This window comes from Drosophila eugracilis, unplaced genomic scaffold, assembly GCF_018153835.1.
Source record: "Drosophila eugracilis isolate 14026-0451.02 unplaced genomic scaffold, ASM1815383v1 contig_341, whole genome shotgun sequence".
Lineage (NCBI taxonomy): Eukaryota > Metazoa > Arthropoda > Insecta > Diptera > Drosophilidae > Drosophila > Drosophila eugracilis.
Window position 1 is genome coordinate 186,045 of NW_024573196.1, and position 13,981 is coordinate 200,025.

The 13,981-nt window shown below is 33.9% G+C and overlaps 1 protein-coding gene across 4 annotated transcripts; it reads left to right on the forward strand.

Annotated features, from left to right (window-relative positions):
- Nucleotides 1–215: 215 nt before the first annotated feature.
- Nucleotides 216–12,771, forward strand: LOC108108873 (plexin-B). 4 transcript variants are annotated; one of them, XR_005993830.1, is made up of 6 exons: nucleotides 216–998; nucleotides 4,259–9,037; nucleotides 9,096–9,682; nucleotides 10,275–10,457; nucleotides 10,526–10,891; nucleotides 11,151–12,771. XR_005993830.1 is itself a non-coding variant. In XM_041818596.1 (6 exons), the coding sequence occupies exons 1-5, from the start codon at nucleotides 488–490 to the stop codon at nucleotides 10,631–10,633; spliced, it is 6,168 nt and encodes a 2,055-aa protein (XP_041674530.1). In that variant the 5' UTR covers nucleotides 216–487; the 3' UTR covers nucleotides 10,634–10,657; nucleotides 10,755–12,771. The 4 variants fall into 4 exon arrangements, 3 of the variants coding, with proteins under 3 accessions (XP_041674530.1, XP_017072583.2, XP_041674531.1); XM_041818596.1 differs by having other exon boundaries at nucleotides 10,526–10,657; nucleotides 10,755–12,771; XM_017217094.2 differs by having other exon boundaries at nucleotides 10,526–12,771.
- Nucleotides 12,772–13,981: the final 1,210 nt, after the last annotated feature.

Sequence of the window (13,981 nt, forward strand, 5' to 3'; positions counted from 1 at the left end):
AAATGTTTTAAATTTTAATTCATTTTCAAATCTTTTCAAGCCTATGTCCCTTAATATGCAAATTCAACTTATCGATCTATGGATTGGTTTTCAAACAGCTTTACCTCAAAGATGTATTCCGTGTGAATACACTTTTTTATGAGAATACAAAAAATAACACTGCGAATCGTATTCGATTTATCGATAAGCCCAATTTACTTTTCCCTGCTCTATCGTTGATAGTGTAGACACTAAGCGTTGCTTTGAAAATTTGTTATAAATATTTGTTTACTCTAATTAAATGATTTTATACAAACGGTCTTTAAAAAATATAAATTATCGTGATGGCATATTATAAGTTAAAACTATTGTGTAGATTCTTATAGGCTAAAATAATATAAAAAAATAATAATAAGAACTTACCAATGGACCTACAATGTGATTGAAAACGATGCTCAAATACCACTAAAAGTTTATACACAAATTTTTTATAAAAACATTAACAAATATGTTGCGAAAAAACTTTTATTTTCCGGAATTCCTGATAATAATTTATGGCCTGTGCATTATTACCATATTCAGTTCGCAACTCGGTTCCGTAGACTGCGCTAAAGAAATGCCGGCTCAGATGTCCTTTCATTCAAATGACATTGTCGCCCAATTTAACCTTCCCCCATTATCGGCACCTTCAGCAACATATAACTATGGAAACCGTACAAATGGAAATAATATAGATAGTGATATAAATTCTCAGTTAAAAAACTATTTTACACATCTGAGCTTTGATTTAATGCACAATGTCTTGTTTGCGGGAGCCACGAATAAAATACTCAAACTTAATGAAAACCTTCGAGTGCTTGCTGAAGCTGTAACTGGACCCGTTAATGATTCTCCTCAGTGCCACGCAGGAGGCTGTCCAGAGGATATTGAGACATCGCTGGTCAATAATTACAATAAAATTCTTGTAGTCAGCTATACTGACGATGGCATTCTTATATCGTGTGGCAGCATTCGGCAAGGTAATATCCTTAATAAATGTATATATAAAAAAAAAACATATTGTAAGGAAAAGAAATTGATGAAAATGTATTTATTTATTTGATGGGGATTCCGTGCAGTTACCTAAAAAAAGTTTCAGTCGTTATTCCTCCTAAACTAAAAAAGATAACAGAAAAATTTAAACGCAGTATTTTAATAGGGAGTATTAATATGGTTATTAAGCTAAAACGATATTCTAATCATAAAAACAAAAAACTTATTATAATAAAATAAGTTTAAATTATAATAAAAACAAAATTTTCAGCCTTTTTCATTCCCTCAGCTTATTTTGTGCACCAGATTATACTTAACTTTTTATTTGTAATTTAAGAGCTAAAATGTATGTCCTACTTTCTGGTTCAAGACAGCTTTGAGACGATTTACCATGGAAGAAACTTACTTTTTAGTGGATTCCACTGTAATTTTTTGCCTGTCTTCCATAAGAACATTTTTTCGATCGTTTTTGTTCGATCACAATTAAATCTGGAGACTGTACTATCCTTATAGCAACATAAGGCAGTTCCAGATAAGTCATGACTTCCCATTTCCTGATGAAATGGGAAAAAATTAAGGAAAACTGCAAATACTGTTAGGTAACTGCACGAAATAAGTTTCGAGCCACTGTACGTTAAAGGAAAGATTGGAACGACTTTTTACATTGTTATGAGATTCTTTTGTTTTCAATCTAAAACAAAGGCTTTTAAAAATGTTCTTATTCGAAATATTTAAATTAAATCCGTCTTTGGCTGCTTGGCTTAACACAATATATAAAAATTTATTATGAAATTAATGTTATAACACCCAACGCCATAGCCAGTTCAAATATAAGCCAATTTTATTGTTGCATCTCGACAGAACCTTTTATGGAATATTAACTAAAAATTGTACTGGCAAAGTAAAAGGGTCATCTGACCAAACCCACTATAGGGCTCACATATCTGTTCAGCATGTTGATTCTGAAATGAAAGGTTAGTAGGTAGGTAGGTAGGTTAATAAATTTATTATTAGCAGACAGCCGAGTCACTTGATTATAAGGTTTTTGGTTAAAGTTGTGAAGAAATATAGGAAGAACGAAGATAAGAAGGACAATAAAAAGCGTTGTAAGTCAAATGCACTTCACGTAGAAGTTCTTCGAGGGTCTAACACGGAAAAGTACATTTTTTTCTAAGAACAAGGTAATTTCGCCAGGATGAAAGAGTGTAACGGGAAGCAATATATGCCTTAAAGACAAAGTATATGACCTATTCAGATCGAGCAGAAGATTTAGGTGCAGAAAAAATGAAAGATTTTAGAAAACTATTAACGGAGGTGAATTATCAAACATTCATAAAACGAGTCAGTGTAACAACATTTCATTGATGACACATTTATTTTCTCATTATGTATTGTATTCTATTGTTATACGCGTTACTCGTAGAGTAAAAGGGTATATTAGAATCGTTGAAAACTATGTAACAGGTGGGAGGAATAGTTTCCGACCCTATAAGGTATAAATATTCTTGATCAGGATCAATAGCGAAATCGATTAGGCCTTGTCTTTCTGTCTTTCCGTCCGTATGGATGCGAAGATCTCAGAAACTATAGAAGCTAAAAAGTTGAGATTAGTAAGGCAGATTCTTTAGGCCACTACGCAGCGCAAGTTTAATTTAGCAACCTGCCACGCCCACTCTAACACCCACTAACTAAAATTGCTGAAATCTCAGGAACTATTAAAGCTAGAGATAGAGTTTGATTTAAGTAATAAGCATCTTATGGTGGTAAGCATCTTATGGTGGTACCATTATCCCTCCACGCTTACTCTTACGCCCACCAATCTCGAAAGACGGTTGTCGCTTTTTGTAGAAAAACTGATATCTCGGTAACTATAATGTAGGTTATAAAGGCTCACATGAACAGTGACGTCACCATCAGTTAGTAAACATGCTTTTTTGACAAGAGGTAGCGCTTTGTTGATTTCCACTTGCAAAATGAATACTTTTAAATTGTGTAAAACAGTAACGGATATGTTTTTTTTTTAGTTTCCAAGCTACAATAAATAAAACTTATTTTATTTTATATAGCATCGAGTAAAAAATATGTACCTGGCGCATATCCTTAAAAAAAATAAAACTTGTCAAAATTAGCTATATATTAGGATGTCAAAAAAGACTTGCGGTATATTTATTGAATTTTCAATTGTTCATAAAATTGGTTACAATAATGCGATTCACGTCAAATATGCGCCGTTTTGTTCGACGACGCGTTCCCAACGAGATGCCAACTCTCTTTGTGTCCAACTTCAGACTACCAAGCGCGTTCGCCATGGCCACAGTCTGGGCCGCTTCACCGCTTTTCGACCACGACCGTTTGCGCCTTACGTTATCGTAAGTGACACACTTTTCATCGCCAGTCACCATACTCTTCAAAAACGGGTTGATTATGTTGCGATTTAGAAGCGATTCGCATGCGTCGATACGGTCAAAGATGTTTATTTGCGTCAAGTCGTGTGGCACCCATACATCGAGCTTCTTAGTGACTTCAAGCTTCTTCAAATGGTTTATAACGGTTTGATGACTCATGCCCAGCTTTTGACCGATGCTACGGCTGCTACTTTGCCGGTCTCTTTCAACCAATTCAGCGATTTTTTCGCAATTTTCGACGACAGGCCTTCCGGAGCGTGGCGCATCTTCGACCACCTTTACACCAGAACGAAAACGTTGATACCATCGTTGTGGAAATGGAAACTGTATCGGGTCCATAAACTGCACAAATTTTATTGGCGGCCTGAGATGCATTTTTGCCTTTATGGTAGTAGTACTGTAAAATATGCAGACAATCAATCAAACAAGTATTAGCATGAAATGAGCTTTCCAAAAAGGTATAGTATGACCTGACGGGACGAATAAAACAAGAACTACGCGCTTTCAGCGCCTACTATCGAAAATACCGCAAGACTTTTTTGACAACCTAATATATTGTCTGATTATATGGTTCGACCAGTTGGGCTTCCAATTTATAAATGGGGTCAACTGTACATAAATTTGGACTTCTTTATAACACCAGTTACTCATAAAGTAAAAGGGTACATTGCTTTCGTTAAAAAGTATATAACAGGTTGAAAGAATAGTTTCCGACCTTATAGTCGCGATACTTGACCATAGCGTTTCTTGTGTTATTTACTTTTGAAATATGTTTTTAAATAATGGTTCTGCGCAAAGCTAGCAATATTTCTTATAATAATTTGTTTTATTTTTATTGACAGGGGCCTGTGAAATTTACAGCCTGCCAAGGTTTCCAGCGACACCTCAGTTTTTTGCAGTGCCATTGGCTGCCAACGATGAAAATGCATCCACATATGCATTTGTAGGTCCTGCAAGATATTCGTGGAAAGAGGAGGATATTTTATATGTCGGAACCACATTTACAAATGTTGGTGATTATCGCCATGATGTGCCTGCGATTTCATCCCGTCGTCTTGATGATCTAAGTTATGCGGAATTTTCAATACAGCAGTCAATTATAAATATTGATGTCAAATATCGGGATCATTTTTTAGTCGATTATGTATATGGCTTTAATTCTTCTGAATACGCATACTTTATTATTGTTCAAAAAAAGTCACATTTAGCTGATGAGGCAGGTTACGTAACCAGATTGGCTCGTATATGTATTACCGATCCTAATTATGACAGTTATACTGAAATAACTGTTCAATGTACAGCTACTGAAAATAATATTGATTACAACATATTACGCGATGCTAAGCTTACACCGGCCAGCCTAAAGTTAGCTCAAAAAATGGGCATAAAAAAAGACGACCACGTATTAGTAACCGTCTTTTCGCCTTCGAAAGAGATAAGCGATCAGCCAGAAAGAATGTCGGCAATGTGCATATATAGTATAAAAGATATTGAAGACATGTTTATAGAAAATATCCATCTATGCTTTAACGGAACTATAAAGGATCGAAATTTGGGTTATATATCGGGCACTATTAATGATGGGAGATGCCCATTGGTTGGTTCGCTCGGTAACATTTATAATTTTTGTTCTGTAGGACTTAAAATAAGCGGAGTATCCCCAATCACTGCCCGTGCTCTCTTTCACTTTAATAACGTGTCCGTAACATCCGTGACAGCTACTTCAACGACTGATCAACAACATTCTCTTGCTTTTCTTGGGACCGACATGGGAGTAATCAAAAAAGTTTTATTATCTGGCCAAAGTCCAGGTGAGTACGAAGAAATTGTGGTGGATGCTGGAAACCGTATACTACCAAATACTATGATGTCTTCCAAAAAAGATTTTCTTTACGTACTATCCGAACGTAGAATTACAAAGCTTAGAATTGAGCACTGTTCTGTGTATACAAATTGTTCAGCTTGCTTGGAGTCCCGGGATCCTTTTTGTGGATGGTGTTCTTTGGAAAAACGATGCACCGTACGGTCAACTTGTCAACGAGATACATCTGCGTCACGATGGCTTTCATTGGGCAGTGGGCAGCAATGCATTGAGTTTGAATCTATTATCCCAGATAAAATACCAATTACCGAGATTGCACACCTGAATTTAATAATTCGAACACTACCCGAACCCTTTAATGCAAAATACCGATGTGTTTTCGGAAACTCTACCCCAATTGATGCTGAAATTCTGGATAATGGACTCGGATGTGCTACGCCCCCACTAGATGAAAGACCAGTAATACCTAGTAATACTGACCATGTGTTGGTACCATTATCAGTAAGAAGTTCGGAGACAAATAAGGACTTTGTATCAAGATATTTTGCATTCTTTGATTGTTCACATCATGGAAACTGTCAGGAATGTCTGCACAGCTCCTGGGGCTGCAATTGGTGTATTTTTGACAATAAGTGTGTCCACAAATCATTAAAATGCCGTAATGTGGAAAATGCTGTAAGTAGTGTTGGCCAATGCCCCCACCTAAAAAAGATTCGACCGGCAATTCTTTTACCGGTACGAGTGCCGAAAGAAATTCGGCTAGAAATTGAAAACTTACCAAAACCCAAAAGCGTTCATGCTGGTTTTTTATGTACGGTACATATAGAAGCCGCTCAGATGCTATTGCCTGCGCATATTGAATCAAACAAAATTGTTGTTTGTGAAAAAACACCTTATTTTTATGAGACCAATATACATGAATACCAGGCCAAGGTTGTAGTTACATGGAATTTTCAGCACTATGTGGACACCGCAGTTGTTACATTGTACAAGTGTGACGTACTCGGTTCACATCGGGATCATGCTGATTGCAGCTTGTGTGTAACTCGTAATCCCAAATACAAATGCGCTTGGTGCGGCAACTCATGTGTATATAATGAGACTTGCGTATCTGACCAAACCTCTATTAGCACGGAATATAAAATGGGTATGGGTGTAGAAAAAAATGAGTGCCCCTTACCAAGGATCGATATTATTAAACCGTTATCTGGACCAATTGAAGGAGGTACTCTTATTACAATCGAAGGAAGTAATTTGGGTATTCGCGAAGATGATGTGCGAGGAAAAATATTTATCGGATCTGTGCCGTGTGAACTAGTTAATTACGAAATATCAGTAAAAATTGAATGCCGCACTGGAGCTGTGATGTATGAAATGTCAGCCCCTATAAAAGTGGCGAATGAAGCAGGTTATACTGAATCAAGTGTACAGTTTCATTTTAAGAATGTGCTGTTAACAGGATTATATCCACCAATGGGACCCCGGTCGGGGGGAACACAATTGTCATTGATAGGAAAATTTTTGAACATCGGGTCAACAATGCGGGCATTTTTAGATGAATATGAGTGTCATATAAATGTTACTCAAGCTTCATCATCCCAAGTAAGCTGTACTACATCAGAGGCTACACAGCCAGAACCAATACGATCTCTCCACCTTGTTATTGATGGTGCCAACAGAACATTAGAATGCCAGGTTTCGTCCTCAACCTTTACTAATCGGAACACAGCACGAAATAATTTTGGTTCTTATCAATTCCGTACGCCACCACGGCAGTCCTGTTCCATTTTTAACTATACTCAGGACCCGCGAATAATGCAAATTAAGCCTTTGCGTAGTTTTGTTAGTGGTGGTCGCGTACTGACTGTTCATGGAATATATCTCGACTCAATTCAAAAACCAGAACTGGAAGTTTTTTTTGACAATGAACGAGTGAACAAAACGTCATGCGTAGTCATTAGCTCAAATCAAATGGAATGTCCATCGCCTCCAGTAAATCATAAATTTTGGACAAGTAGAACTATCAACAGAGTGCCGAATTCAGAATTGGACTTCAAAAACTCTTCGGCTGCAACTGATAGTGGATTCAAACATGAATTTGCTAGGCAAAAGCGAAGAGTGGACTTAGTGGACAATTTTCACATATACACAACAGGAGAAACTGCTTCTAACTATTTCGTCAATAATAATATGGATGTTACAACTTTTGTAAAGGTTCATGAAACTCAACTGAATTTACAACTCAGTTTTGTTATGGACAATGTACAGCTCGTTAGAGACTTAAATAAATATTTTCATGATATTAGGAGCACCATCGTTTATTTAGCCGATCCAAAATATTTTCCATTTCCCAACGACGGCATTAAACTATATAAGGGTGACAGCTTGGTCATAGAAGGCGAGCTTTTAAATTTGGCAGCTGATGAATATGATGTTAATGTAACTATTGGTACCATTCAATGCAATATTACCAGCCTGGCTCTTACCCAACTTTTATGCATTCCGCCTGAGCATCAACCACTCCCAACTGATGAAAATGGCGTGGATCAATCGACTGATCTACCGCTAGTTGTTGTTAAAGTTGGACGAAATTTGCGTTTTGTAATTGGTTATCTGAAGTATGATTTAAATAAGCCATATGTTTTTTCTCATGCTTTGTTTGTCGTTATGTTCACGGTAGCCTTTCTTGTTATTATTCTAGTTATAATACTTATAATATTTAGAAGGAAATCAACACAAGCAGAACGTGAGTACAAACGCATTCAGATTCAGATGATTACATTGGAAAGCAACGTACGTTCAGAGTGTAAACAGGCTTTTGCTGAGCTACAAACTGACATGACCGATCTAACAGCAGATTTGGAGAGCACCGGTATACCAACGTTAGATCACGTTAACTACATAATGAAAGTGTTCTTTCCCGGTGTCTCAGATCATCCAATTTTAAATTCTCAGAAGTTTCGCGAAAATAACCACCACACAAACTATGACGCTGCTATGGTGCAATTTGAGCAACTAATTGGAAACAAATATTTTTTACTAATGTTTATAGAAACATTAGAAGCCCAACGGTCGTCATTTTCCATACGGGACAGAGTCAACGTAGCCTCTTTACTTATGGTTGTTTTAATGAACAAAATGGAATATGCCACCGAAATTCTAAAGTCCCTTCTATTGCGTTTAATAGATAAATCACTTGCAAGCAAGCATCCTCATTTAATGCTAAGACGCACTGAAAGCGTTGTTGAAAAAATGTTAACCAATTATTTAGCAATATGTATGTATGACTACCTAAAAGAGTACGCTGGAAACAATTTATTTTTGTTGTTCAAGGCAATAAAGCATCAAATTGAAAAGGGCTTAGTGGACGCAATAACCAATGATGCTCGTTATTCACTTTCAGAAGAACGGCTTCTGCACGAACAAGTTACCCATTCTGTTGTTATATTGCACATTTTACAAGATGATCTTGATGAGAAAGTCCAATGTCGCGTAAACGATTGGGACACCATTTCTCAAGTCAAGCTTAAAATTCTAGACGCAATTTTTAAAAATACTCCGTTTTCAATGAGACCTTCTGTACACGAAGTTGACTTAGAATGGAGGCACGGGCGAGGAGGTCATCTCACATTACAGGATGAAGACTTAACTACAAAAACTATTAACGGATGGAAACGCCTAAATACATTGGCTCATTATGGAGTTAAGGAATCGGCTGTAATGTCACTAATAGCAAGACAAAATGATAATTACCATATACCCTACACTAAACATCAAAATACGGCACCATACCACAATTGTAAGTAATAATTACATTTAAATTCACTTAATAACGCTACCATTCTGTTTTCTTGCAGTTTATTTTATAAATAATTCTCAAAGCCATATTATAATTAATAATGACATCGAGTCAGGGTTGCAGCAGCCTCGACTGTACCACCTTATAAAACCAACAATGCCTGACCATTATATGAACATTAAAAATTCTGTCTTGTCTGGAACCTCTCCAGGATTGCAATCTTCCCATTGTGGAAATAATTGTAATGAGAGGGTAAACAAAACGATACCAGAAGTGTACCTAACACGTCTTTTGGCCACTAAGGGAACTATACAAAAATTTGTTGATGATTTCTTCTCAATTATTTTAACTGTTAATGAGGAATTGCCACCTGCAGTTAAATGGCTTTTTGATTTACTAGATGAGGCTGCGCGACGTCATGATATTGGCGATACTGACATAGTACACGCCTGGAAATCAAATTGTTTGCCCCTTCGTTTTTGGGTTAATTTTATAAAGAATCCAGATTTTATATTTGATGTAAATAAAACATTTTGTGTGGATTCTTGTTTAAGTGTCATCGCGCAAACTTTTATGGATGCCTGCTCAACATCAGAGCACAGACTTGGAAAAGATTCACCGTCTAACAAGTTGCTTTTTGCGAAAGTAAGTATACAAATGAAACTTATTGTTATATCGAGTATAATTTTTACTTGTCTAATATTACATAACCGTTCCTGTGCTAACCAATTTGAAATAATAATTTCGCTAGTATAAATTGACGTCGTTGAAAATGTTACTAGCGCTACATGTTACCAGATCCCTAAAGAGTATATTCAATAACAAAGCTAAAATAAGTAGCAAACCATTTTATTATTTTTTTAATTCTAAAGGAAATATATTAATATATTTATAATAAACATTTCCTACGCATCACTATACTTGCATAATGAACCTTAACTTCCTAGCTTTTGTTTTGAAGATCCCAAGAAGAGACAGAAAAAAATTATTATGTAATATGAAAGTCCTTTTTTAATGCCGTTTTCTACGGTTTGTTTGTTTAGTCTTTCCGTATGAACACATCTACTAACATATTTATTCTTTAATTGATTAAAAGTGTATTGGGTAAGTTATAGTCGAAGTACACGGCTGTCTAGTTTTACAATCACACATAAAAAAAATTTAACACTTTTATTAACTTTTTAAAAGTGAAAATTACAAATTTGTAATAAAAGACATAAAATGTTTTCCGATTCAGGATATTCCCAACTATAGAATTATGGTTAAGGAATTTTACCGCGATGTGTCAAGGCTTCCACAAATAAGCGACCAAGAAATGAGTACAGCTATGCAACAACTTTCTGTTCGGCAGAACGATGAATTTGATACAATTTCTGCACTAAAAGAGTTATATATTTATATAACCAAGTATAAGGATCAGGTTAGTGAATTAACGTAAATGTGCATTTATTTTGACTTTAATCAATTTTTTTATCTGTGTGTTATAAGATTATGGAAGCACTTGAAACCGATATAAACTGCAGGAAGATGCATCTTTCCCGAAAATTAGAAAATGTCGCCGGTACTCTCGATGGTGACGGAACATCTAATTGCTGACATACATATGACATTTTAGGAATTGTAAGGACTTTAAATTACACTAAATTTAATTTTTTTTAAGGCCAAGAATGTTTTATATAGTCAGTTTATAAAAAAGTGCATTTCTTTTTAATTTAAGAAAAGTACCGAAGCCATGCTTTGTAATATACTACAAAAAAGGCAGAATATTGCTGTCAAAGGACTAAATATTCTTGACTCAAATTATGAATACAGCCATGTCAACCTTTTATTTGTAATTGGATTTTTAGTATGGGAGTAAGTATGGCAGCACGATATTAACCACTCTAATTTCTTTAGAGCTGTGAATAAGTATTTCTGAACAATAAATGTTAGCTATAGCCTAGTAAAATCATTGGTAACTAGTTCTTGGATGTAGATTTTTTTGTAAATCTAATTAAATTGTAATTAGCTCCTCAGTATTGGTAAAAGCAAAAATTTTATTTAAGAATTTATTTTGCACATTGACTTACCCTCCATTTTTTTAAAGGAAAATAAGTTCTTTGATATTTTTTAGGTGTGCGCGATAATTGAAAACGAAATGAGATTATTAGCGTCTGTTATACCGCTTATAAGGAGTTGACTAGGTTATTTATGTAAATCAAGTTCAGATCTTTTGTCATATTAATTCTATAGAATCTGTGTTTTTGTGCATATATCATCGTTTATATAAATTTCTATTAAGTAAAGAACTGATAAATGTATCTATCATTAATAATTTGGTGTATTCAAAATAAGCTAAAAATGTTAATAAATATATTAATAATATTCATCTAAGTGCTTAAAACATGAATGAAATTGGTAGTTCCGGATTTACACCATGTGCTCTCTGTGCTTAGGCACTGGGCGCTAAATTTTTTGAGTGCGGTAAAATTAAAATCGAAAAACAAAAATTCTTGTAAAGAAATTAAATAAATTTTAGCTCGTCTGAAGCTTTTTTAACGGCGGTAATGGGTTTAGGTAATATCCCCTGGTGAAGGGCAAAGACTGATAGCACAAAACAACGATAAGCCAAAACGGTTTTTTTATATTTTCAAGTGTTTTTTAATTTAGAATTTCTATATGTATATACATTTTAAAACAAAAAGGGTCAATTTATTTAGAAAACAGAGAAAGGATAAGATCGCTAAGATTCTGAATGTTATATTATTTAACCATATTATTACGTTATTATTATATTATTTATTGTTTCGGGGAGTTCAACGAATTTGCACCTTTAATTATTAAAATGAATTAAACACACAATAGGTTTATTTGTGTAGAGACAGTTTTTTATTGTTAAATGATTGGTAGTGGAAGACAATGGTGACGAACCTACCTCTAACTTACCAAGGGGTTACCAACTAACTCAAGCTTCTGCTGTTACCAATATGGTGGCCAGGCGACTGGGAAAAGGTATTGGCGGTCTTAGTTCAAAGATAGGAACTGGAAGTTGGTTTTAGAAGCTGATAGTATTTTTAATACTTTTGGAAATCACCGTTTTAATTTATTTAATTTCTCCCAATTTTTTTTAAATAAATTTATTGTATATTTCTTAAATATTTAAGATGCCAATATTGATATACACGTAAACAGCTTCTAAAAGGACCTCAAACCCTTTGTCAATAAGTTTTAAACCAAAAGTTAAATTATTTAGCTACTTTATTATAGGAAACCCATTACTATTAATTCAGCTTCTTTAGGGTTATATAAAGGTACAATATCCACCCTATTTCTTCTTTATTAAAAATAACGTATAAAATCAACTTATTCTGAACAAATCATAAATATTTATATGTTTTTTTTAAATATTTCGATAATACTTGCTTCTCATAACTGAAAATAAAGTTGTTACCTGACAAAACTTGCTTTCTCTATAAAATTCAATATATTATCTAAAGTTGTCCTATCTGAACACATCATTTTGGCTTATCAGATGGTTGAAAAACTCCCGCTAATGGTCAATATGTAACTTTCAAGTAAAGTTGGGATTGGTCTTTAAAGATTTAATAGAAAGGTAATTGTTTCATTTGTTGGCTCAACCACAATGACTATCCCCAATAATTCTGAAATTAACACTTTCTTTACAGTCAGAATATTAAATTGCTGAGTTACTACCTGTTAATAGATATATGAATAAAACTGCATATTTGCTTTTACATGTTTTGGCTATTTAATGTTTTTACAGGAATAAAAATTAACATTTATAATATTTCATAATAACAAAATTTATTTAAAAGTAATTAAGAAACATATAAAATTTGCTCTGTCGAACTTCTGCTTAGAGCCACGACTGAAGTAAACTTCTATTTCTTACATCGTTATACATTGTTATAAAAACATTTTTATGTCATATATTTAATTTAAAATTAAAATTTACTTTAATTCATACATCCATAATTATCTATTTTTATAAAAGCTTACTTATTTAAAAACAGTTACTTAGTTCCTTATTTTTATTCTTATATTTCAGCATCTAATATTGCTAACAAACTGTCTGCTTATATTAGAGTTTGTATTCTTGTGCGACCGTGTTAAATATATTTTTATCATCATTTGAGTTACCGAAATCAAAATATTTTTATCACCGTCAGTTATAAAATTGGCTTTACATAGTTTTCAGGAAATGAAAAAAAATCTTGGACATCTGATACTAGGCACTCGACTATAACGTATCTTTTTGTTATTATAAGCCTTCAGAAATGGGAAAATAAATATTCAGAGACAGAAATCTTTAGTAAAACTAGAAATCCTATATTGACAAAATATTTAAAATAACCATAATGTGAGTCAAAACATGTGTCTGGTATCGGAATATCGAAACCTTATGCACGGGAGGTGGTACCTGAAGGTTATAAAAAAATGTTATAATTACGAAAAGCATTTGATGTAAAATAAACTTTAATGTAAAATGCGTTCGGTAAAAACAGAAATCGTGATCGATCTACAAATTCAAGCGCTAACATATCGGCGATCAGTTTTAATTATTGGCAAGCTCTAGTCAAGCTCTCGATCGCCGAAATTGCAAAGGGTGGCCCGAATAAGCTCAAAAAACTACTTAGCTGCAACAAACTTGTAGCTATTATTACTCATAATTCTTTATTTTTCATCTTAAAATATTATCACGTCCAAATTTTAACAAAAAAATCTTTAAAAACTAGCAAAACTCAGTTTCAGTTTATTTATTGTTTTATGGCAAAAGAATAATTACACAATGCTACTTTTAAGAAAAGAAAACTTGATGTCAACAAAAAGATAATTAGATTTGTAATATTTATTTATATCTTATGACAGTTTATTTGTGAAACTCAAGAAGCTGTAAATAGTTAACAGTCAAAAGAATAATAATAATGCAATGTTTTTTTAGTA

What these genes read in the sequence shown, in the direction of transcription:
- LOC108108873 (XM_017217094.2), top strand. Translation starts at nt 488, where the DNA reads ATGTTGCGAAAAAACTTTTATTTTCCGGAATTCCTGATAATAATTTAT. An exon ending in TACGGCACCATACCACAATT is followed by an intron (nt 9,038 to 9,095) that starts GTAAGTAATAAT and finishes GTTTTCTTGCAG; the next exon opens with TTTATTTTATAAATAATTCT. An exon ending in ACAAGTTGCTTTTTGCGAAA is followed by an intron (nt 9,683 to 10,274) that starts GTAAGTATACAA and finishes TTTCCGATTCAG; the next exon opens with GATATTCCCAACTATAGAAT.